Genomic DNA, 25,791 nt, shown 5'->3' on the forward strand with positions numbered 1-25,791 from the left:
TATTATTATTATTATTATTATTATTATTATTATTATTATTATCATCATTATTATTATTGTTACTATTATTAATGTAAAACATGCATGACCGAGGAGAGTAAATAATTGTTCGAAGTCATCCCGAACTCACCGTTGTGATGAAGCGGAATTCCATTGAGTGAAAGGCAGAGTGTTCACGCGTTCCTTCATTATTACTATTATTATTATTGATAGCATTAGTAGTAGTAGTAATAGTAGTAGTAGTAGTAGTAGTAATAGCTGTAGCAGTAATAGTAATAGTAGCAGTAGTAGTAATAATAATAGCGGTAGCAATAGCAGTAGTAATTGTTGTTGGTCTTGCCTGTGTTGTTGTTGTTCCTGTGGTGGTGGTGGTGGTGGTGGTTGATGTTTTTATTGCTGTCAAGAATCGTTTTACATTTTCTAAATAAAAAATCAGACAACCGAATAATGCATTTTGCAGATAATTCATGTTAAGCTTTTTGGACGACAATTAGATTCTATCAACACTTACCAAAACGTTGATTTAATATTATTCTAAAACCTGGCTGGCTGCGTCAGAATATGCCGGCATAAAATTTCACAATAGAATAATAAATTGTGTTAAGTTATTTCCGAGGATAAAGAAAGGTTAGCGAGACCAGTTTTTGTACTTAATAAAAGGATTATTTTTAACTGCAAACATAAAGGTAAAAGCAGCAGCAGTAGTAGTAATAGTAGTAGTAGTAGTAGTAGTAGTAGTAATATAGTCTGTTTCATTCCATCTGTCCACCAACAAAGCGATAATTTTGATGGATGCGCATTTCTAGTTCGTGAATACGTGAAAATCAACTGCTGTGATTGATATTCAAGCTAATGTTTATGTATACAAATGAACCCTCAGTCCTTATAAATCCCACACTTGCCAATTTGCATCGATAATTATATAATTAATCTATCATACAAGCACACGAAAAGACGGAATATACTCAAATCATACTCGAACGATCTATGGCCTTTCAAATGCCTATATATAATTCATCTCATCCTCGGTACATTAGAAGACATCTGGCTCTGCAAGTGCAAATGAAGAGTTTTGTAATAATTTACTGCAAGTAAATAACGGTAATATTCAAAATAACATGAAATAGAAAATAATAAATGTTGAATGTGAGGCTAGACCCCCCTTTCCCAACCCTGGGGTCCCGACCCCAAAATATTAAAAATGGTGTTATTATAATAATACATATACAACTAAACTCTAGTGGGGTCGCGGTCATGTCTAAAGATGCATGATTGGGGTCGTCTGAAAAAAAGGTTGGGAACCACTGGGCGGCTAGGCTATTTCGAGTATTACCCAGTGTGTGATTTACATACAACAAATTATCAACATTCCTTATGTATTGGTGCTTGCAGAGGCAGATGTCATTATACGTACCTGCAATAAGATGAATTATAGGTATCTGAAACACTGATCTCTAATATAATAGAGATCAGTGATTCAAAAGGCCATAGAGGCATAGATCGTTCGAGTATGATCTGAATATACTGTTTGATACAAGCTTGTCTTTCGTGTGCTTGTATGGTGTGTTATCGATGAAAATCGGTATGTTAGCGGTTATATGTAAGAGGGTTTGAGGGTTCATTGTGTACACAAACATTCAAATATATCACAAAAAATAAAAAGTTGATCTTCATGCAATCATGAACTAACAATGCGCAGGTGCTACATCTACGTTCACGAGTGGACAGACGGAATGAAACGGACTATACTAGTAGTAGTAGTAGCAATAGTAGTAGTAGAGTAGCAGTAGTAGTAGTTATGTATTTTACTGTTGCTGCTACTACTACTACTACTACTACTACTACTACTACTACTACTACTACTACTGATGATGATGATGATGATGATGCTACTGCTATTACTACTACTACTACTACAATCACCGCTACATTTACTACATTTATCATCATCACTATCATTACTATCTTTATAATAACAATTGCTTGCATTATTATAATCATTACTGTTCCTACCGAATGTGTGTGTGTGTGTGTGTGTGTGTGTGTGTGTGTGTGTGCGAGAGAGAGAGAGAGAGAGAGAGAGCAGCCACTTGGCCAACTCAGAAGGAAGGGAACTTTCTGGCTCTCACGGAAACTCGGATATAATTTTTGAAGGTGTTCTTTGCGCGGATTGTTAGGAGAAAGAGAGAATAGGAGGAGGGTGGTGATGAAGAGGAAGAGGAGAAGGAACATAAAGAAGAAGAAGAAGAAGATGAGAGGAGGAGAAAAACAAGAACAAAAACGAAAAACAGGAGCCAGAAATAGAAGAAAAAACAAGAAGATGAAGAAGAAGAAGAAGAAGTAAAAGAAAAGATGGGGAGAAGGAGGAGGAGGAAAACAACGAACATTAAGAAGAAGAGGAAGAAGAAGAGGAAAAAAGAAATTGAAAAGGATGAGGAAGAACAGGGGAATGGAAAAACTGGGGAGGGGCAAAAAGGAAGGGATGAAGAGGAGGAGGAGGAGGAGGATAAACAAGAAAGACCATAGGAAGAAAAAAGAAAGGAAGAAGATAATTGAACTTGAACTGGCATGAGAAGAAGCAGAATAAAGACAACGAAACTTTTTTTTAACAACTTCCTTCCTCTCGTCTTCCTTCAGCGTCAGATACTTCCTTCCTTCCTTCCTTCCCTCCTACCTTGAATCCATTTTTGCCTTCCTCCAGTCATTCGTTAAATTCTTCCTTCTTCTTTTTGCCTTCCGTTATTTTTTTCTTCTGTCTTGTCTTCCTTCAGTCATTCATTAAACTCTTCCTTTATTTTTTATGCATATTTTTCTTCCTCTTGTCCTCTTTCAATCCTTCTATAAATTCTTCCTTTCTCTCTTTTTTTGTCATTTTTTTCTTCCTTCCTTCCTGTCTTCCTTTAATTAATCATTCGATCATTTGTCTCTTTCTTTTTTTCACCGTCATTTGATTTTCTTCCTTACTTCCCTCATCCCTTTTTTCCTTTCTTCCTTTTTCCTCATTTGTCCAATTTTTTTCTGTTTTCAAGCATTAATTATAAGGAACAGAGAAAGAAGCAAACACACACACACACACACACACACACACACACACACACACACACACACACACACACACACACACAACAAAAAATGATGCAAGCGGATATGAAAAGCTCGGTGAGGTGTGCAAAACTTTGGCGGCGGGGCGAGGGTGGTGACGAATGAGAGAGAGAGAGAGAGAGAGAGAGAGTAATATTCATTCATTTATTCCTGATGCTGTTGAGGTAGTGGTGGTGGTGTACTGCTTAACAAAGGGAGGTGCGGTGTGGGCATTATTACAGGTATTAAAGGCAGTGGCACAGCGTCATTAGTGGGGTTGTCAGGAGTGTTTGATTAACGATGGGGGGGATGGTAATGATGAGGGCAATGAGGAAGGGGAGGAGGGAAGGGGGGGTGGGAGGGAAAGAGACGAGGCGGCGGAAAATGCAAAGCTAATGATGGGAGGGAATGTTTTGTGGCAGTGATATGGGTAGTGGTTGTTGTGTTTGCGGTGGTGACATAGATTTGTGTTGTGTTTGTGTGGCAGTGATATGAGGGGTTTGTTTGTGATGCTTGTGTCTTGTAGCAGTGATATGGGCGGTGTGTGTTGTGTTTTGTGGCAGTGATATGAGTGGTTGTGTTTGTTGTGTTTGCAGCAGTGATATGGGCGGTGTGTTTGTGTTTTGTGGCAGTGATATGAGTGGTTGTGTTTGTTGTGTTTGCAGCAGTGATATGGGTGGTGTGTGTTGTGTTTTGTGGCAGTGACATGAGCAGCGTGTTGTGTTTGTGGCAGTGACATGAGCAGCGTGTTGTGTTTGTGGCAGTGATATGGGCGGTGTGTGTTGTGTTTTGTGGCAGTGATGTGGGCAGTGTGTTGTGTTTGTGGCAGTGACATGAGCAGCGTGTTGTGTTTGTGGCAGGGACATGAGCAGCGTGTTGTGTTTGTGGCAGTGATATGGGTGGTGTGTGTTGTGTTTTGTGGCAGTGATGTGGGCAGTGTGTTGTGTTTGTGGCAGGGACATGAGCAGCGTGTTGTGTTTGTGGCAGTGATATGGGCGGTGTGTGTTGTGTTTTGTGGCAGTGATGTGGGCAGTGTGTTGTGTTTGTGGCAGGGACATGAGCAGCGTGTTGTGTTTGTGGCAGTGATATGGGCAGTGTGTTGTGTTTGTGGCAGTGATATGGGCAGTGTGTTGTGTTTGTGGCAGTGATGTGGGCAGTGTGTTGTGTTTGTGGCAGTGATATGGGCAGTGTGTTGTGTTTGTGGCTGGGACATGAGCAGCGTGTTGTGTTTGTGGCAGTGATATGGGCAGTGTGTTGTGTTTGTGGCAGTGATATGGGCAGTGTGTTGTGTTTGGGGCAGTGATATGGGTAGTGTGTTGTGTTTGTGGCAGTGATATGGGTAGTGTTTGTTATGTTTGCGTGGCCTTACCTGGATGCACTTCACTCCACCCTATATGAGAAAGAGAATAAGACCAAGGAAGAGGATGATGGACTGTATAAGGGAAGACATGAGAGACAAAACTTTCAACGAACAAGTAATAGTAATAGTAATAGTTTCGGCCACCTCTTTTGATTCTTTTTTGTAGGAGCAGCGAGTAGCGGGCTTTTTTATTAGTGTTTCCTTTTTTTGTGCCCTTGAGCTGTCTCTGTTGTAAAAAAAAACAGACCACAGTGGAGGAAACTCATATACAAAAACAACCCCATTTAACTTTAACCTCCCTTTTTGTCCTTTCAGCTGCCTTCCACTGTGTATTTACCTAACCTCTCCTCCCGAAATTGACCTATCTTTCGGCCACTTCTCTAACTCTTTTTAGGAGCAGTGAGTAGCTGGCTTCTTTTCACATTTGTTACCTTTTTTTTATGCCCTTGTACTGACTCCTCTCCTCTGCTGTAAAAAAATATAACCTAAAGTAACCTACCTGTCTCTCTTCTTAGGTGCATTTCGTCGCCTATTAACCCAACCAAAGCTGACCAACCCTAACGTATAACCACTCTCTGTGTCCTCTGTTCTCTCTGTTCTCTGCCTTCTGTGTCCTTTCAGCTGCCTTCCACTGACTATTTACCTAACCTAACCTAACCTCTCCTTCCTGTCTCCCTCCGCAGGTGCCTTTCGCTGCTGGCTGAGAGTCGCTCGTACTGGAAGGTGTGTCCGTTCCACAAGGAGGTGCGCGGCGAGGTGGTGGCTGCTCTCAAGAAAGGCGCCGTGGAGTGGTACGCCCAGGCCCGACTCAGGTGAGGCCCTCATGGACGACGGAGCTCACACGTTCCCCTCCACACTACACATTCACATTCTCCTTGCCACCTACACACACTACAGTAACCTTGATACACTACACATCCCTCCTAGATACACTTCACTCATGCACGTCCCCAAACCTCGATGCCTACACTCTCGACACTCATGATCCTTAGGCACCGCTCATCCATCCTTGTTACACCTCTCCCTGCCCTGTATCCCCACCACACATGCACACATACTCACCTCCTACCTCGTTAACTTGGACATACATACACCGTCCTCCTTTCCCCCTGTTCCCCCTTTCCTCCTACACATACTACATTCCTTCGTATCCTTCCTGAACCTACACCCTGTTCTTTTAAACTTGAAAACGCTACACCCTTACGAAACCCCAGAAGAATACACCTCTTTTCCTCACACGCCCACGCATACTACACCACACCACCCCAAGCATTACACCTTATTCCTTGGCCTTCAGACACATTCCACCCCGTTCCTCCTTACACACATGCAGTACACCCTCCACGAAAAATAACACACCAGACCCCTTCAGATACACTACTGCATATACCCACTTCCTTCACACTGGCTACACCCTCCCAGTCCTAGTCTCAATCTGATTCACTACATTGCACCTCTTATCCTTCACACAGTGCCCTTTCTTTTTCACTCCCCTGTCTTTACGCTACGCCTCCCCACCCCTCACCCCCCCCCACCCCCACACACACTCATATATTACACCCATCAACGCAACATACACCTTTCTGACTCTACACTGCTTCCCTTTCTTTGTGGTCTCTCAGCCCCTTAAGCTAAAACACCGACTACCAAGGGAACTTTAGCAAGATAAAGAGATATTGGGGGAGAACTCAAATTACCACTTATCAATAATGAATCTCGTTAGTGATCCACCTGCCCTCACCTGCCCCTTACCTACCTACCTGCATCCTCTCCTTTACCTGCCGTGACACCACCACCTTCACCTCCTCTACCTCTCTCCACCTGTGTCTAATACACGTATGCTCCTGTGAAGACTTAATAGGAGTAGTAGTTATATAATCCTCTTGTCCTCCTCCTCTTCATACTCCTCTTTATGTCCTTGTTTATGCCCCTCCTCCTCGTCCTCGTCTCCTTGTGTTCTATCTTCTTTTATTTTATTTTTTCTTTCTTGTTTTGAGTTCGCATTGACATCTAGTGAAAGCAGAGGAAACTAGACTCCTCCTCCTCCTCCTCCTCCTCCTCCTCCTCCTCCTCCTCCTCCTCCTCGTCCTCTTCTCATCTTTCTCAACTCATAATAGCCTTTCTCCTTCCCTTTCTTCCACATCTTTCCTTCCCTCCTCCTCCTCCTCCTCCTCCTCTTTCTCCTCCTCATATCCCTGTACAATTTTTTCTCCTTAGCTTTCTATCACCACTTCCTCCTCCTTTTCCTCCTCCTCCTCCTCCTCCTCCTCCTCCTCCTCCCCTTTCTTCCTGCTCATCCTCCTCCTTCACCTTCTTTTCATTCTTCTCACCTCCCTTTTTACCCTCCTTTCCATCCTTCAACTCCTTCCTCCATCACCTCCTCCCCCTCGTCATCCTCCTTTCTCCCCTTGTCTTTCCTCCCTTTTGTCCTGGCCGTCCGCTTCCCCTTTCCCTTCCCCTCCCTGCCACCCATGCAGTTGATTATTGATCCATCGGTCCCGGCAAGGTCACACAAGCGGAAGTAAGAGCACGCTTAGGAAGAAGAGGAAAAAGTAATTGTTAGAGGAAGGGAGAGAGAGAGAGAGAGATGATGATGATGATGAAAAGAACGAGGAGGAAGTGGTTAGGAGTGAGAGTGCGCTTATAAAAATGAGTTAGAGGTAAAAGGTCGTAGAAGGGAGAGCACGTTTATGAAAATGACGATGCACTTATAAACATGACGAAGTAATTATTGTTTGAAGAAGTGAAAATGCGGTAGTGAAGTGGAAATAACGAAAAAGAGGAAGAGTGCTCTGATGAAAATGACAAAAAAAAAGTAATTGTTATTGTCAGAAATGAAAATGAGTTTATGAAAATGGCGAATAGAAGTAATAGAAGAAGTATGAGTGTGCGCTTATGAAAATGACGAAAAAGGAAAGTTTAGAATAATTGAGAGTATGTTTAGGAAAATGACGAAGGAAAAAAAAGCACTTCTGAATATGACGAAAAAAGCAAATGTTCGAAGATTACTGAAAATGCACTGATGAAAATGATGTAGAGGTAATTGATAGAAATAAAAATGCGCTCACGAAAATAATAAAGAGATAAGTGTCAGAAGAAGAGAACATAACGCTTGTGAAATTGACGAAGAAGTAGTTGCTAAAAGTAGGTTACGAAAAGGTGCCCGTGTCTAATAGCCCAGCTTGTTCTCTTAGTTACGGGTAGGAAGGAAGCAGCGCGCACGTAGGACAAGGACGAAGAAATTATACTGTTGGAAAGTTGGGAAAATCCGCTTCATTGCCTTGTGCTTCTCCTGTTCCAAGCTTCAGTTACAAGTGGCGAGTGTGTGCTTGCGAGGATGGCAGAGAAGTAATTGTTGTACTCCTCTAACTCTTTTAGGGAGCAGTGAGTAGCGGGCTTTTTTGTCCCCTTGAACGGACTCCTCTGCTGTAATAAAAAATAAAAAATACGAGTTGCAAAAGTGTGCCGTGTGGGTTCTTTTTTTCAGGTTTAGTTACAAGCAGTTAATCTCCTTTTGTTTATGGTTAATGAGACAGATATAAACCCCCCCAAAAATTATCAACAGCTGTTCCCATAAAGCAAACAAGAGGCCAAAACCTAATGATAAAATAATGCTTCAGGAATGTCCTACTAAACCCCAAAAACAATTATCAACACGCTGTTCCCATAAAGCAAACAAGAGGCCAAAACCTAATGATAAAATAATGCTTCAGGAATGCCTTACTCCTCCCTCAAGAAAAGAGTTGAACTAAGGCCAATATTCTCAAAGATTTCGTGGCTTACACACCCACATTTGATAAGGCTTTCGTAGAGGCTGTGAGTATTTCTATGGGCATTTTTTGTGAGCCTAGGGATAGATTGACAAGACTTCTAGACCATGAACCTGAAAAAAACACTTATGAGAACCCAACTAATCTCCTTCATGGACTTTAGAACTAGCTATTGTGAGAGCCGAAACCGTCTGAGAATACGGATCTGTCGAAAGGAAGAAACACAGAAAAAGGATGGTGGTTCCGCTCTTCCACGGTCCAATAATAATGTTTCAAGGGTGTCCGGAAAGAGTTTAAGTCATAGGAAAGAAGAACAGAATAGAAGAACGATGGTTAGGCTGCTCCACGGTCTAATAATAATGCTTCAAGGGTGTCCGGAAAGAGTTTAAGTCATAGGAAAGAAGAACAGAATAGAAGAACGGTGGTTAGGCTGCTCCACGGTCTAATAATAATGCTTCAAGGGTGTCCGGAAAGAGTTTAAGTCATAGGAAAGAAGAAAAAGTAGAACAATGGTTAGGCTGCTCCACGGTCTAATAATAATGCTTCAAGGGTGTCCGGAAAGAGTTTAAGTCATAGGAAAGAAGAAAAAGTAGAAGAACGATGGTTAGGCTGCTCCACGGTCTAATAATAATGCTTCAAGGGTGTCCGGAAAGAGTTTAAGTCATAGGAAAGAAGAAAGAGTAGAAGAACGATGGTTAGGCTGCTCCACGGTCTAATAATAATGCTTCAAGGGTGTCCGGAAAGAGTTTAAGTCATAGGAAAGAAGAAAAAGTCATAGGAAAGAAGAAAAAGTAGAAGAACGGTGGTTAGGCTGCTCCACGGTCTAATAATAATGCTTCAAGGGTGTCCGGAAAGAGTTTAAGTCATAGGAAAGAAGAAAAAGTAGAACAATGGCTAGGCTCTTCCACGGTCGACCACTGAAAGAGAGATGAAGAGTGAAGGCACCTGTCAGTCGTCACTCGTTTTACATTCTCCCCGGCAGGTCTTAGAATCGTTAATTAATCGCATTTCCTCGCTACTCGTCACGTGTTGAGTCTTTCCCGGAGGAGCGAGACGTTTAAACTCATGCATCTCGAGCGCTCCAAGCATCCCACTTCATCATTTGTGGCATTTATCGACGGCTTGAGTGGGTTCGATGAGGAGAAAAAAATATAAAGTACCCAATAAAAGGAGCAACCTGCCTTTCCTCCCCCTTCCTTCCCCTCCTCTCCCCTTCTCTCCTCCCTCCCTCCCTCCCGCCCCGTTTACAACCGTCGTCTCAGCGGGAAAAGATGGATGGAAAAGTGAACAAATTGGGGGACGAATTTAATTTTCTTCCGCTCCTGAGTCAATTGAGGACAGGTCGTCTCTCTCTCTCTCTCTCTCTCTCTCTCTCTCTCTCTCTCTCTCTCTCTCTCTCTCTCTCTCTCTCTCTCTCCTCCCTGCTCGCTTGTTTCCTCTTTCTCTTTTTTTCCTCTCTTTTTCTCTTTCCCTCTCTTACTTCAATCATTTTGCGAATATAGTTATTTTTTTAATTCTCATCTCCCTCCACCTCGTCCACCACCACCACCGTAACTTTTTCTCTTCCTGGACTGCATGATAACATTCCCTCCCTCCTCCACACACATTTCTACCCTTTCCCTCCCTCTTCCTTCTTCCCTCTTCCTCCCTCTCCCTCCCTCCTTCCCCTCTCCGCTATCGCCCCCTACCACTCACTTCCCGTTTCCCTCCCTCTCCCTTCCTTCTTTCCATTCCATCCCTCTCCCTCCCTCCTTCCCCTCTTCGCTATCGCCCCCCCCCCCCTCCCCTCCCCCAACACAAACACTTCCTACTTCCCTTTCCTTCTCTCCCTCCCTCCCTCCCTCCCTCCCTCCCTCCTTCCCCTTTTCCCTATCGCCCTATCAGTCTCGCCGTTTCTTCCCCACTCTCTCTTCTTCTCCACGTATCTCTGTCAGGCCGTGTCCGTATGGCAGGAAAACTCCGGTCAAGTATACACGGAAATGTTAGCCCTTGCAGAACGCGGAAGTGCGGGAATGTTGCCGATAAGACGGTGAAAAGAGGCATGATAGGAAGGGTAATAAGAGAGAGAGAGAGAGAGAGAGAGAGAGAGAGAGAGAGAGAGAGAGAGAGAGAGAGAGAGAGAGAGAGAGAGAGAGAGAGAGAGAGAGAGAGAGAGAGAGCAGCAGGCACCTGTGGAAAGATAGACACCCGATGAAATGGACTGGATTAAGGGATCACTGGTTAGTCCTCTTTTTTCCACCTCCTTTTCCTCCTCCTCCTCCACACACCATTCCCTCATGTGCCACGACGTTCTCCTCTTCCTCTTCCCTCTCCTCCTCGTCCTCCTCGTCCTCCCTTCCCCCCAGACCCCGCCAGCGCCCCCGCGTGCCCCAGGGAGGGTCTCGCGCAACAGAAACAGTAAGGCACAGTAAGTGGGCTGTCCAGCGTCTGTGTTGTGGGCTGGTGTGTGGCGGAACGCTCCCCGCTGCTGATGCTGGTGCTGATGTTGATGCTTTATAGGTGTCCATACATACCTATTTCACACACACACACACACACACACACACACACACACACACACACACACACACACTTTAACTAGGTTCGGGGATGGTTCGAGCTATTGGATTCCGAATTTCCGAGTCACCAAGATATGGTTATTAAGTGCCTTTTTTTTTCCTTCACTGCTACTGTTCACGTGGGAGGGAGGCAGGTGCGTGAATTCCCTTCCCCGCAGACATGATAAGGTAGCTAGAGGTAGTAATAGTCGTAGTAATAGTAACAGGGTAATAATAAGGAGTAATAGTTGGACAGGAGCCTTGTCAACAGGAGCACAATCACGACAACTAAACAATACAATTAGACATGTAAAGCACACACACACACACACACACACACACATACACACACACGGACAATCTCTCTAAATATCATAAAGCACCATGTTAATTAGACGAGGTCGGGGGCATCAAAAGACCTATTAACAAACATTAGATTCGGTGGATCGTCTGAGGAGTGTGTGCTTTTAAGCGACACCTGTACACAGTGAAAGAAAAGTTGTTGTTTTTGTTATAATTGCAAGCCGATCCCACACTCACTACCTCACACACCTTCACGTTCCATTCTATGAGTTATAAGTTCATTGGTTCCACGTGATGAAAGTTCAAAAGAGCCACGAGAAGCAATGCGATGTCTTAAAGGTCTTCCCTCACAGCAGCTCCGTCCGCCCTCGTGGTTGCCAAAGAAACACTGATATCCACTCCTCGGAGACACGCACCCATGTTTTCAATATTGGCGAAAAATAACGAAAAATAATGTGTTGCCATGGGGGGAAATAAAGCTTTTTGTATCCTTTGCTATTAGCGTGCATCAAAACACTCCCCCCTGATGACCTTTAATCTTTAGTTAGGTGTTGAATAATAATAATAATAATAATAATAATAATAATAATAATAATAATAATAATAATAATAATAATAATAATAATAATAATAAGAGAGGAAACGTTTTCGAGCGTTTGAGCCTTTGAGGAGAATAAACATTATGCCGAAAAACATGCACTAAAAAACAACAAAATAAGAACAATAATAAATAAGAAAACAATATATTCAGAAGCTTTCCTCCAAACAATATCATACCTTCAAGTTTTCTTTTAAAACATGAAAGCCACAAAACTGCATTAGCATGAATTAGTGTTTCTTTGTGTGTGTGTGCGCTTGTGTGTGTGTGTGTGTGTGTGTGTGTGTGTGTGTGTGTGTGTGTGTGTGTGTGTGTGTTTCTTTGTTCCCGTCTTCCAAATTATTTTAAATGGGTTTGTTTATGCGTGTGTGTGTGTGTGTGTGTGTGTGTGTGTGTGTGTGTGTGTGTGTGTGTGTGTGTGTGTGTGTGTGTGTGTGTGTGTGTGTGTGTGTGTGTGTGTGTGTGTGTGTGTGTGTGTGTTTAAGTGCTTGTAAATGTGTATCCGTGTGTCTGTGCTTATTTTTATGTGGCCACTGTATATTAATGTGTTCATGTATGTCTGTGTGTCTATATGTAAGTATTTTTGCATGTTCGTGGATACATGTATGCCACGTTGTTTTCTTTCTTTTTCTTTTTTTTCGGTGAGTCAGTAATCGTATTTTTTTTTACTGGCCGGTATATCGATGTGTCTTTTGATGTATGAAACCGTTAATGTGTTTGTTAATCCGATTAGTGTGGTGTGCGTGTGTGTGTGTGTGTGTGTGTGTGTGTTAGAGAGAGAGAGTTTTTTTTTTTTGTGTGTGTGTGTGTGCGTGCATTGTAGCCATTTTATTGTATTAGCCTTGCCTGCATCGCTGTATGTAAGGGCTGCAGCAATCTTCAACTGTTTTCTTCACCCATTGCTATTTATACTGACCTTCTGTTCAACTTGTATTTTCCTTTCCATCACAATATCAAACTCTCCTCCTCCTCCTCCTCCTCCTCCATTTTCTCTATCCTCTTCACACTCGTCCTCATCCTCCTTTCCCTCTTCCTTCTCCTCCTCCTTCTCCCTCCCTCCCTCCCTCCTTTTCTTTATTTCCTCATCCATTTTCTCCACATGACACTCCTCCTTCTCTTTTTAGTTATTTTTCCATCCCTCCTCCATTTCCATCTCTCCCTCCTTCTCCTCCTCCATTTCTCCACCTCTCCCCCTCTCTTATATCTCTGTCTGTTCATCTCCCTTTCATTTATCTCCTCTATCACTTTTTTTTCATTCACATCCATTCCTTCCTTATCCATCTATTTCTCCATCCCTCCCCCCTCCCCGTTCACCTCTTCCGTCACCTTCCTCTCAGCCGTCTCCATTCCTTCCTCCACCTGCATCCCATAATTATCTTCCCCCTTCCTTTTCATCATCATCCCTCTCCTGACCTCCTTCCCTTCTCCCTCTTAGTCTTTTCCACTTTCTTTATCTTCCTCGCCATTTTTCTCCTTTTCCTGCCATTCCTCTCCTTACCTCTTTTTCCACTTCCTCTGTCTCCCTCACCTCCCTCGTGCCGCCCAGCCTCTTCTCCTCCCCCATCATCTCCACTCACTGTCTCTTTCCATCCTACATCTTCGTCTCCTCCACTCCCTTTATCACCCTCGCCTCTTACTTCCCAACCTCTTCTCCTTTGCCATTACAACTCACTCCCCCTCCAGTCCTTACCTCTTTCTATCCTCCAACCTATTCTCTTCCACTTCCTTTACCTACCCAGCCTCCTTCGCCCCAACCTCTCCTCCCCCACCAGTCCCTCCCTCTCCCCGCCTCTCTCCGTCCTCCATGATGGGCTTCACTGTTGTTCACTGTTGTTTGCTAATAATTGTTCGGTGTTTGCCTCCTCAAGCCTCAGGTTACCGCGCGCCCCTCCACGCCGGCAGCAGGTGAGTCCTCCAGCCGCTCAGGGCCCGGCCAAACACAGGTGGGCATTAGTGGCTCCTCCTGTGCAGGTGACACGAGTTTTTGTGATGCTCTTCCGCAGGTGACATTGGCTAAATTTATATACATATATTTTTTTTTCACTACATAGGGTTGCTTTTTTTTTCCTGTGCCAGAACTAATATTTTTAAGTTCCACTACAACCATTTCTACTACTAATACCACTACTACTACTACTACTACTACTACTACTACTACTACTACTACTACTACTTTTACCACCACTACTACTACTACTACTAAAATTACGACTACTTACTTGTCTTCCAATCACAAAATAGGTCTAGGGATTAGAGTGTCACATGAACAGCCTAATAGTTTTCTTTCCTCTCCTTCCCCACACAAGCCACTACTTATACTTCAACTACTACTTAAAACTTACTTATACTTCAACTACTACTTAAAACTTACTTATACTACAACCCTGCACTTCTCACCCTGTCACAGTACTGCCACAAAATAAGGCTAAAAATAAGGGGGATTACATGAAAAGCCTAATCATTTTTTTTTCTAATCTCTCCTTCCCACTAGCTCATGATAACCACCTGCTTGTTCCTACCTTCCTTAGCCGTGTTGCAGGATTTAGGGCAGCCTCTAGCGGGTCATCTTGCGTCACCTGTTCCTCAGTGGCCAATATGTTATTTCCTTTAAGATTATTTTCCTTCAAGTGTCGCTCAAGAATCGGATTTAGCTAACATGGCTTAGGCAGTGAGGTGGTGATTTTTTGTTTTGTTTGTTTGTTTCTGCCTCGTACTTTCTCTGTCATTCTGTTAATTGGTTACTCTGTCTGTCTGGCTGCCTCATTTTCTGTCTATGTGTCTGTCTATCTGTTTATTTACCTATCTCTTTCACACTGTTCATTGTCTCTCTCTCTATATATGTCTATCTATGTATCTATATATTTCTTCCAAGCTCTAGCCACCACTCTTCCACTTTGTCAATCCACTCCACTCTATCTGTTTGTCTGTCTATCCATCTATCTATCTATCTCACACGTTAGCCATCTACCAAAGTCTTCCGATTTTTTTTTTCCGCTCATTGATTACTCTTTCAGTCTGTTCCTTATTTTCTGTCTGTCTGTCTATCTGTCTCTCTATCTATCTATCTCTTCCACACTCTAGCCATCTACCCAAGTCTCCCCACCGCCACAGCCACACCTCTAACGCCGCGGCCCACCTTGCCTCCCCTCGCAGGTACGACAGACACAGAGAAGCCAGTCTGGCCACGGGCGGCGACGTGGCGCTCGAGTCCTTAGCGAGACTCGCCCTGCACCTCACCCTCGACCTCCAGGCTGGCGCTGACTACTACGACAACGCCTTCTCAATGTAAGTTCCTATGATTTGGATTCTTGGTGCTTCGTTTCCGAAAGGGAGTTGGGTGACTGTGCTGTTTAAACTAAGAAATAGGTTATTGTGCCTTGATCCTGATGTTTTTGGGTCGCCATCGTGTTTATAGAAAGAGGGTGTTGGTTTTGTTTCATGGGTTGAGTAAATGGAGTTTGTATCATGTTTTCAGAAGGTAATTGTTATTGTCGTGTTGAAAGAATATAGGTTTTTAGAAAGGGGAATTTTGAAAGGGTGAACCACGAGAACTCCACCTCTTAGTCACGAAGATGTAATATTAAGACAGATTCAGACCGTGATAATAAAGCCTGCCGCGTATGCATAAATGTTTAGGTGGTGGAGCGAGAGAGAGAGAGAGAGAGAGAGAGAGAGAGAGAGAGAGAGAGAGAGAGAGAGAGAGAGAGAGAGAGAGAGAGAGAGAGAGAGAGAGAGAGAGAGAGAGAGAGAGAGAGAGAGAGAGAGAGAGAGAGAGAGAGAGAGAGAGAGAGAGAGTAAAAACATAACCCAATCCAAAGCTCAGGTCGTTCAGCTACTGCCGGTCATTTAAAGCTGGTCGGGAAAGGCTGTGATTCGAGGAGAAGGGGAAGAGGACGAGAGAGAAGATGGAGAAATCTGAATCGGAGGGTGAAACTAGTCTAATGGAATGTTAATTGAATGCAAATTAGTTTATAGTCGAAGCGCAGGTTGTTCGACTCGAGAGGCATTGAAACTTTTACCATTCTCACCTTCCTCTCAGCCTCCTCCACTTCCTCCCTTCCGCCCCACATTTTTTTCCCTTCACTTCCATCACTATCCCTCTCCTTACCCCTTTCCCTCCTCCGATTTGTTAGGGAAAGGCAGTGATTGAAAGGGAAAGAGATGAGAAGGTGAAAGTTAACCTAATGAAATGGTACTTGTATACAAATTGATAAGTATAGCTGAAGCACTAGTTATTCAGCTATATAGAAGCACTAATAGGCTGGTTGGGAAGACTGTGGTTAGAAGAGGAGCAGAGGAGGCGAAGTAGGGTCAAATTATTACACATATCGACGTCCAAGCACACATATTTGACGAGGCTTTCCTTATAGTGAATTTGGGGCATTTCCCGGGGGAGCTTTATGACCCTGGTGGTGGTAATGTGACCTTTCTTCCGTACCAGGACCCTAAAGGAACACTCATTAGACTTCGATTAATCTCCTTTTGTGGGTCTTGGAAATAGTCGATGGTAGAGGCGGAAGCGTCTGAAAATGCTGACTGTGGTGTTTAGCAGGACACTTAACTCGTATACAAATAAGTTCCTGGTACGAGCACGTTTTTTTTTTTTTTTAGCCACTGTGGGACATTAAAGCTTGTTAGGGAATATAGGAGTGACAGGAGAAGAGGGAAAACGAGATGGAGGTTTAGGCAGTTTGAACCAGAGGGCGCTATTAACGTAACCTAATCTAATGGCATTTTTCGGAACATCATCAAAAAATCGTCTCAATTAAGAGTGTTCCATAATTTAATTCGTGTTCTCATCTAATCAGGGTTTTTTTCTCTCTCCGAACATCCGAAGAACATGAAAAAAACTCGTATAATAGTGTCCCATAACCTTATAGCTCTTTTCGTGTTATAATCTTATCAGTCATTTTTTTCCGAATATCCGAAGAACATATGATAAACGTATTAATAGTGTCCCATAACCTTATAGCTCTTTTCGTGTTTTAATCTTATCAGTCATTTTTTTTCCGAATATCCGTAGAACATATGATAAACGTATTAATAGTGTCCCAAAACCTGATAGCCATACTCCCATGTTCTCATCTGATCAACCAACCCTGTTTTCTTTTATTTTTTTCTCACGGAACATCATGAAAAGAAAAACGTGTTGCTATAGTCTGTTCACTTAAGTCTGACCCAAGCTGACAACATAAACCTAAGCGTGTTCGTAAGCACAGTGCAGATCAGCAGAAAGTGCCGCGTGAGATAAACACAAACAGAGGTTAAAGAAAACTTGGAAGCCATAACAGTAGCCAATCAGCACTCAGCTTGCAAACACACTTAGATTTATGTTGTCAGCTAGGGTTGGACTTAAATGAACAGACTATAGTGTTCCATAACCTGGTAGCCATATTCCCATGTTCTCATCTGATCAACTAATCTTTTTTTTCTCTCTTCTCTTTTCCCGCAGCGCCCCTCTCAAGATCCCGTACGTGGCCATCAACTACAAGATATTCGAGAAGCTGGTATGTATCGGGTGCCCGCTGCTAGGAGGGGCCGAGTCTCTGGTTCTTTAGTTTATCCGCAAGACATTAATAATTCTTCCTTTGAAAAATACAATAACCTCAGAACAAACATTCTTCCTTTAAAGATACAGTAACCTCTAGACATTTTTATTCTTCCTTCAAATATTCAGTAACCTCAAGGCATTACTTATTCTTCCTTTAAAAAAATACAATAACCTGAGGACGATCATTCTTCCTTAAAAAATACAGTAACCTCACGACATAATTAATTCTTCCTTTAAAAATACAGTAACCTCACGACATAATTAATTCTTCCTTTAAAAATACAGTAACCTCATGACATAATTAATTCTTCCTTTAAAAATACAGTAACCTCCAGACATTCTGATTCGTCCTTCAAATATACAGTAGCTTCAAGACATTTATAATTCTTCCTTTAAAAGTACAATTACCTCGAGACATTTTATTTATTTCCTTAAAAAATACAGTAACTTCAGGACATTTTAATTCTTCCTTTCAAAAATACAGTGACCTCAAGACACACTCATTCATCCATAAATCACGTAATTGACTGCTCTTTCGGCCACCTCTTCGGATTCTTTACAGGAGCAGCGAGTAGCGGGCTGTTTTTTTATTGTTGTTTCCTTTTTTTTGTGCCCTTGTGCTGTCTCCTTTGCTGTAAAAAAAAGGCGCCTCGTGTATGCATTCATTTTTTACTTTGATCTTTCGTCTTTGTAAAGCTCATGAACACATACAGCTAGACACGATTCAACTCAACACTTGCACTATTTAGAAGATTATAAAGAGGCGATGTTTGTGGGTGTGTATGCCTTGATCGTTCGTGTTTGTAAAGCTCATCCACACTTACAATTAGACACGATTCAACTCCACATTTGCACTATATTTAAAAGACTGTATAAGGAGGCGATGTTTGTGAGTGTGACGACTGACCTCCACCTTTTTTCCCTCCCTGCGTGTGTGTTCGTGTGTGTGGCAGCTCTCCGAGGACACGCTGAAGGTGCTCACGGTCATCCAGGTGAGTGTGTGTGTGTGTGTGTGTGTGTGTGTGTGTGTGTGTGTGTGTGTGTGTGTGTGTGCTTTCTTTGTCGAGTTTCTCATTTCTTGATTTAATAATGAATGAATGCGAAAAAAAAGGAGTTCGTGAGGGAAAAAAAAGTAAGGGAAGGAAAAAATATACGGCAAAATGAGAGGCAACGGAGAGAGAGAGAGAGAGAGAGAGAGAGAGAGAGAGAGAGAGAGAGAGAGAGAGAGAGAGAGAGAGAGAGAGAGAGAGAGAGAGAGAGAGAGAGAGAGAGAGAGAGAGAGAGAGAGAGAGAGAGAGAGAGAGAGAGAGAGAGAGAGAGAGAGAGAGAGAGAGAGAGAGAGAGAGAGAGAGAGAGAGAGAGAGGAGAGAGAGAGAGAGAGAGAGAGAGAGAGAGAGGAGAGAGAGAGAGAGAGAGAGAGAGAGAGAGAGAGAGAGAGAGAGAGAGAGAGAGAGAGAGAGAGAGAGAGAGAGAGAGAGAGAGAGAGAGAGAGAGACTTGTTTTGATATGAAAGTTATGAAAATTTAATCCCTCAGCACCAAAGTTACTTATTCTCATACGTCACGATTCAAAGACTGGACCAAAGTTGATTTACATATTCAGGAGACTCACACGGCTTGCTTCATTAAAAAGTTGCGTCACTAACTGGACTTTGGGTCGCGAGTACAAAGAAACAACAGCCATTAGATTTGTGGTTCTTTGATGCTGGGAGGAGTCATGTGGAATAGCGATGATTTGCATATTAATTAAAGTTAAATTGAATTGAAAAGTTAAATGAAAAAGCTTTGGATAGTGGATATTATGAAGCAACAACTTTCATTAAATTTCCTGCGGGTGATTTTATAACTCCTTCTAAGGTCGTTCTAAGTGGACTGGTGATGATTTAGATTTTAGACTTTGAATACTACGAGGCCTACCTATGTTGTTTTTTTTTCAACATTGCCATCCTTAGCTTTAAAGTAATCCTTGTAACAACCAAAAGCTTCAGGTAGATCTACAAGCGACCATTTGACTCGACACTTTGTTCCTGGTTTTGCTCGCTCTAGCTTAAATATGAGGAAGCTAACCAGTGTTTTCTTTGCAATATTGTCATCCTTAGCTTTAAAGTAATCCTTAAAACAACCATACGCTTCAAGTAGATAGATGTACAAGCGACCCTTTGACTTGACCCTTTGTTCTTACTTTTCTAATAATATTTTGAATACCGCGAGGCCTACCGATCTTTTCTTAGCACCATGGCCATCCTTAGCTTTCAAGTCATCCTTCAAGCAAGCAAAATCGGGGAATATCAAGACCGAAACCATTCAAAATTGTCCTCTCTTTTGGCCGGTCACATCTACTTTCTCAATAGGAGCAGTGATTAGTGGGCGTTTCTGTTTATTTATTTTTACCCTTGAGCTACTTCCTTCACTGTAAAAGAAAGATCTTCCACAAGCGACCCTTTGACTTCCTCGTGCTTTCTTCAGGTGGACGAGGACATCGAGAACGAGATCTGGCAGATGTGTGCGTTGCTTCGAGACCTGGAGCTGAACAAGGAGGCGCCCTTCTACAACCCCCACTGCTCCACCAGCCCCTTCCTGCTCTACCTCGCGCTGGCCGAGTTTTCGAAGTAAGTGTTTAAGGGATGGGCCGGTCTGTGCGCGCCCTGCCAATGGTACTCCTGGAAATGAAGTTGATCTTTATCTTTTGTCATATTTTTGTCTGTCTCTAAAATGTTGTGGATAATTGTTATTGGGTTTACTTTTGTGTAGTCTCGTTTACCGTAAAACAAATCCAAAACAACAACAGAGAGAGAGAGAGAGAGAGAGAGAGAGAGAGAGAGAGAGAGAGAGAGAGAGAGAGAGAGAGAGAGAGAGAGAGAGAGAGAGAGAGAGAGAGAGAGAGAGAGAGAGAGAGAGAGAGATTTACCGTACAACAAATCCAAAACAACAACAACAGAGAGAGAGAGAGAGAGAGAGAGAGAGAGAGAGAGAGAGAGAGAGAGAGAGAGAGAGAGAGAGAGAGAGAGAGAGAGAGAGAGAGAGAGAGAGAGTTCTTAAACGTATCGGGCTCCCATTACGACTATTTTCCAAGGCCACAGGGAAGATTAGTCGGGCTTTCATGGGTGATTTTTGTTCCCGTTTAAGGTGCAGTAGCTGTATAAAACCATCACTAGGATCCCAAAACGGCCCATAAAAATACCAACAACATCTACGAGAGGCTTTTCAAACAGGCGAACTGAGGTGTCGATACGTTGAAGAATACGGCCAGATATTTGACAAGGCTTTCGAAGGAGTCGTGGGCCTTTCCATGGATAGTTTTATGACCCTGTTGGTAGTTTGGGCAATATTTTTAAACATTTCTGTTCCCAAGAACACGTAATTTACTAGTCTTTTGTGGGAGTTTAGGGCATTTCCAGGGTTACTTTTATGATCCTGGTGGTAGTCTGAGCCTTCTTCTGAACCGTGAACCTAAAAGAACACTCATTAGAACTCGATTAACCTCCTTTTTGGCCTTTGGAAATAGTTGGTGTGAGGGGTGGGAGCATCTGACAATACTAACCTCTCTTCTGTATCATGAACCTAAAAAAACACTATTGAGGACCCGACTGATCTCCTTTGTGGCCTTTGAAAATAGTTAATGTAAGAGGCGGAAGCGTTTGAAAATACCGACCTCAGCTTCTTTGGGCCTTTCCATGGATAGTTTTATGACCCTGTTGGTAGTTTGACCTCTCTTCTGTATCATGAACCTAAAAAAACACTATTGAGGACCCGACTGATCTCCTTTGTTAATGTAAGAGGCGGAAGCGTTTGAAAATACCGACCTCAGCTTCTCTCACACCTTTTCCTCTTTCCAGGTTCCAGGAGCACGTGCCGTCAGGGGAGCGCCGTTCGTTGCTCCTCGGCTCCGTGTGGCGCCACTTCCTGCCCGCCGTCAGCCGCTGGGTGGACGTGACGGCGTACCGGGTGTTTTGCCGCATCCGCGTGGCCATCCTTACCGACCGAGTGGCCAACACGGGCGAGCCAGTGCAGGTGAGGGGAGGAAGGCCCCGTGTTACCGGCTGGCGCTGACTTGGTTCTCTTTCCGATTTATTTTTATTTCTGGTTCATATTAAATTTTCTTCGTAGTTTTGATTCTCTCTCTCTCTCTCTCTCTCTCTCTCTCTCTCTCTCTCTCTCTCTCTCTCTCTCTCAGCTATAATTAAAAAGGCATTCATCGCTTTGTTTTTCGTTTTTTTTCTTTCCAGACTTTCGTTTCTCTTAATTGTTTCCAATGTTTCATACTTTTTGTGGTTGTTGAAGTATGCTCGCCTGTCAAATTTTTGCTGCTGGATGTTACTAATCAAGACAGTTATTCAGGCAACTAAATTCCTGTGCAGTGGAATGTCAGTTTTATGTGATATGTGAACCTGAACATTGTCGTCCTGTCAGTGTTCTTTGAATGTTATACAAACTATTCTAATAATGTCATCTGCATACATAACAGTGTTCCAATTGTATGTGCACCATCTAGACCAACTACATGTTCCTTATCCGTGCAGCCAGTTTGATGTCACACTCACCAATTCCAGAGATTTTTATTTTCACAGGATCTGTTTGTGCTTGAAATTCGCTGCCTTTTGGTGTATGCAATGCAGAAAATATTAACATATATAGTTGAATGTAACTTCCTTCTTAGTGCAGTAGTAAATTATCATATATCATTCATTCAGTTTGTATTGCTCTCTAACAGTAATTTAAATCTAACTGATGTCCCTTTCCTCCCTCGTGCTGATTTCTTATTGCTTGATCCTCTCAGTTTGTAGAAGCTTATATAATTTTATTGTCTGTCATATACTTTATTGCCTATATCCTCTGTAATCAACTTTTTCACTCCAGTAATCAACTTTTTCACTCCAGTAATCAACTTTATAACATGCCACTCTTCAGGCATACACTGGCCTCTACATCTTTATATACCAATGTATCTTTGTGCATTGCAGTACACCACGTCAGCTGTCGACACCACCTCCTGCTTTTACCACATCAAGACCTTCTGGCGTCACCTGGCCTGGCCGGACCCCTGCACCTCCTACTCCCTCGTTGTCAAGATGGTGGAGGTAAGTTCTTGGAAGGTTTTGAGGTATTCACAGAAGGCCCAGAAACTTTATCCTTTTCACAACATATGCATTTCTCAGTTCTTGAAAGAGTGGTGATCATTTTCTTTCTTCGTGTTGGCATGTAAGGTGGTGATGATAGACCTGATGTCATAGAAGTGATTGATAACAGGGTTTGGGAGGTACAGAGTGGAATAATGGGATAGAGATGGTAATGATAACAGTGTGGGAGGTACAGAGTTGAGTAAAGTAATGGTGGTGGTTGTGGCACTAATGTGAGAGGTAAAGAGATAAGTAATGGTTGTGGTGGTGACAGCAGTATGGGAGGTGCAGAATGGAGCTATGGTTTGGTGATAGTGATGGTAACAGTGTGAGAGGTACAGAATGGAGCAATGTCATGGTGGTGGTGGTGGTGGTGGTGCTTGGCAATATTCGTATAGTGGTGACTTCTCAATGGTGATGAAAGGGGAAACAGAGGTAGTAGTGGTGATGTGATGTCTGTGATGACTTTTGGGGTGCATATGCATTTGGGGGAGAAAGGTAAGACCACTGTTCTGTAGATTTGTACTGTTGATTAATGCAGGGGATTTATACTTTGTACTTTTATTGTGGATTAAGCTCCATTAATTCCTGATTCATACTATATAATGTAACTTTGGCTTCATACTGTCGATTATTTTGTGAATTAAGTTGGTTGGTTTTGTTTGACAGCATGTTTAGATTATCACATTCCCACTTTCTTTTATTCTGGTCTTTTTTTATCTTATTCATCTTCTTATTTCCTTGGGTATTAAGTTATGTTACCATGTCGACTATGTGGTGCATTAAACTGGGGGTGTATGCTGGGGAGTTATTTCAAGCGGCAGTGGTTGTAGAGATTATCAGGGTTCTTGTCTTTCAGTGGATTCTTTTATTTGTTTTTTTATTAGAGCAGGGTGTAGTAATTTTCTTACTTATTTTACCCCTAGCCTATCTCCTGTATGGTGAGAAAAGATGGCTGCACATTATGGATTCATGTTGTAAATTTGTATTATGGGTTTCTTGCAGACCATGTCCGGGGCAGCTGACTACTACGTGCACCTGCTTCAGCAACGCCTCTGCACGCTTCCCACTGACAAGAGCGACATGGAGCACGCTCAGCAGCTGTGCACGACCGTCAACAACATGGAGCACGTCAGGCACTCCCTCACATTGCTGCAAGATGAACTGCAGGTGTGTCCCGATCGCTTACCTGCTGGTAGTTGTTCTGTGCCCTGCTTGATAACTGTTTAACTTGTAGTTGGGATGCCTATATGATTGAACTAAACTTCCATACATTTTTATTATTTTTGTATAGGTGTGTATCATTGTTCTGATGGATCACTAGTTTTCTACTGTATTTTAATATGATTTATACTGTGGATTATACTGTGAATTTATACAATGTTCTATGCTAATGGTTTAAACATGTGCCCTACTCCATATTGTCCCATCTACATCACGGTTTCTTCTCCTAGATTGAACACTTCACTCAGCTGCTGGACGCCCAGGACGGCAGCGGCGGCACCACGTACAGCGACCACCTCAACAGCCTCATGCTGGAGGCCCTCACTAACCTGGATGCAAGGATCGCTGGCTCCTTGACTCCTGTAGCAGAGCAGGTGAGGGAGAACACAGAGTACATGTGAAGACAGACAACAAGTGTTTAATTAAATTTCAGGCTGACAATCACAAGTCCAGCTTGTGATCAGGTCATGGTGAATTACACACACACACACACACATACACATACACACACGCTCTCCTTTATCACTCTCAGATCCGCGTGGAGCTGCAAAAGGACGTCTTCCACCTTGCCTGGTCCCCGGACTCCCTGCCAGCGGAGGAGGCAGTGCGGCCCTTACTGGAGCACCTCTTTGGCTCCCTCTCCACCTACTCCGCAGCACTTCTCAAGAACAACCTTGACCGCCTGCTGTATCTGCTGTGGCTGGCGGTGCTGAACGCGCTGCATGACCAAATTGGTAAAGACAGTGAGGTGAGTGGAGGAGGGAGTGAAGTAGGGAGTTGGGACGTATCACACACACGTGCTCATGCAAACATGTAGTGATAGCATTGATACTGTTCTTTTTTTTTGTCAGTTTCAAGAATGCAGTCTTTGTTGTATTTATCAACTTTCTTCTGTAAAAAATGTAAACCGAGGATTATTTAGAAAAGAGAGAAGATGTCCACTGTGTGCTGCCAATGTCATGAGAATAAAAAAAAAAAGGAGAAAAAATGTAATGAGGAAATACAGAAGAAAGAGGTGATGGTTTTAACATGTTCCATTTTTAATCATCTTAATGTATCATTCATTTTCCTGTAGATTTAAGAAAAACAGTTATCTGTGCGATTTACCTTTAGTGTTAAAGAAGATAAAATTTTGTTTCTTAAATAGGTGACACCAAAACATCTGTGGCTAAAATATTTGGTGCATGGTAGATCTGCATATCTCACTGCTGATGTGTCATGTTATATTTTTAATGGTAGAAGGGACAAAGTGGGGCAGAACACATTAAATTAAAAAATTACACCAAACACACTTCTACTATAAAGAGCATGGAATGATATGAGCTAATGTTCCAACCCTTCCGACAGGAGAAACAGGAGGTATTCTTCGTGCGGCTGTACGACGCGCTGGAACTTCTGAGAGGCTTCTTCTCCGCCCATGGCCGAGGGCTGGATGACAATTCCCTTGCGGGGGTGGAGTACATCACACTGGAGAGACAGCTTAGGGTGAGTAACCACAGCACTTCATTTAGGGTTTGTGTCATACTGGCTCAAGAGGGATGCATTTAATGGCTTCAGGACATTTAGATATGATAGCTAGATATGTTATTTAGGATTGTGTAATATCTGCATGTAATGTATGGATCACTTGATAACCACCATCAAAAATAAAGTATAATTTGAATTTCATATTTTTTCATTCCCTTTTTCTCTTTCTCTCCTTCCTTCCGGGTGACATGATGCAGCTCCACAAGACATCAACGGAAGTCCTCATCGAGACGTACCACTTGGAGCGTCTGATGGAGCAGGAGCACGTCGAGGGCCAAGAGTATGGGTCGCTGTTTGTCCGCGTGTACTTCAACCATGACTCTCTGTGCGTGGAGGTACTGCAAGCCAGGAACGTCATCCCTCTCGACCCTAATGGTAAGGAAGGAGGGTCAGAATGAGGGAGTTATTTATTTTTTTTTTTTAGACACACCCATGGAGATGTTGGTTGATTCTAATGCTTGACAGGCTTAGTAGTGTTAAGATGATTGTATATGTGATGATTAATGAAGACAAATACAGAGGTAGAGAGAAGAATGCATGCATATTTTTAAGTTTTCTATTAGCAGGTCATTGAAGTTAGCCATTATCAGTTTTGGAGCAACCATTAGCAGGTTTCCCCTCCTCCCCTCCTCAGTCATCCATCATCTCTATTCCTGCAATATATAATGGAGCGTTTCTTCTACACATCTACATCTGGAAGCTCTTTCTTCCTCCATTCATTTTC

The 25,791-nt window shown here is 42.8% G+C and overlaps 1 protein-coding gene across 1 annotated transcript in view; it reads left to right on the forward strand.

Moving 5' to 3' along the window:
- LOC127003279 (BAI1-associated protein 3-like) overlaps nucleotides 1-25,791 on the forward strand; it is a 317,122-nt gene that overhangs the window by 288,490 nt on the left and 2,841 nt on the right. Inside the window, exons 17-28 of the mRNA XM_050869734.1 lie at nucleotides 5,125-5,253; nucleotides 14,803-14,934; nucleotides 17,102-17,156; nucleotides 18,154-18,192; nucleotides 19,666-19,808; nucleotides 21,036-21,210; nucleotides 22,161-22,277; nucleotides 23,322-23,486; nucleotides 23,771-23,914; nucleotides 24,073-24,288; nucleotides 24,888-25,025; nucleotides 25,265-25,442. Of these exons, the coding sequence (XP_050725691.1) occupies nucleotides 5,125-5,253; nucleotides 14,803-14,934; nucleotides 17,102-17,156; nucleotides 18,154-18,192; nucleotides 19,666-19,808; nucleotides 21,036-21,210; nucleotides 22,161-22,277; nucleotides 23,322-23,486; nucleotides 23,771-23,914; nucleotides 24,073-24,288; nucleotides 24,888-25,025; nucleotides 25,265-25,442 (1,631 nt within the window). The remainder of the gene's footprint in view (nucleotides 1-5,124; nucleotides 5,254-14,802; nucleotides 14,935-17,101; nucleotides 17,157-18,153; nucleotides 18,193-19,665; nucleotides 19,809-21,035; nucleotides 21,211-22,160; nucleotides 22,278-23,321; nucleotides 23,487-23,770; nucleotides 23,915-24,072; nucleotides 24,289-24,887; nucleotides 25,026-25,264; nucleotides 25,443-25,791) is intronic.

Source organism: Eriocheir sinensis, chromosome 3, assembly GCF_024679095.1.
Source record: "Eriocheir sinensis breed Jianghai 21 chromosome 3, ASM2467909v1, whole genome shotgun sequence".
NCBI lineage: Eukaryota > Metazoa > Arthropoda > Malacostraca > Decapoda > Varunidae > Eriocheir > Eriocheir sinensis.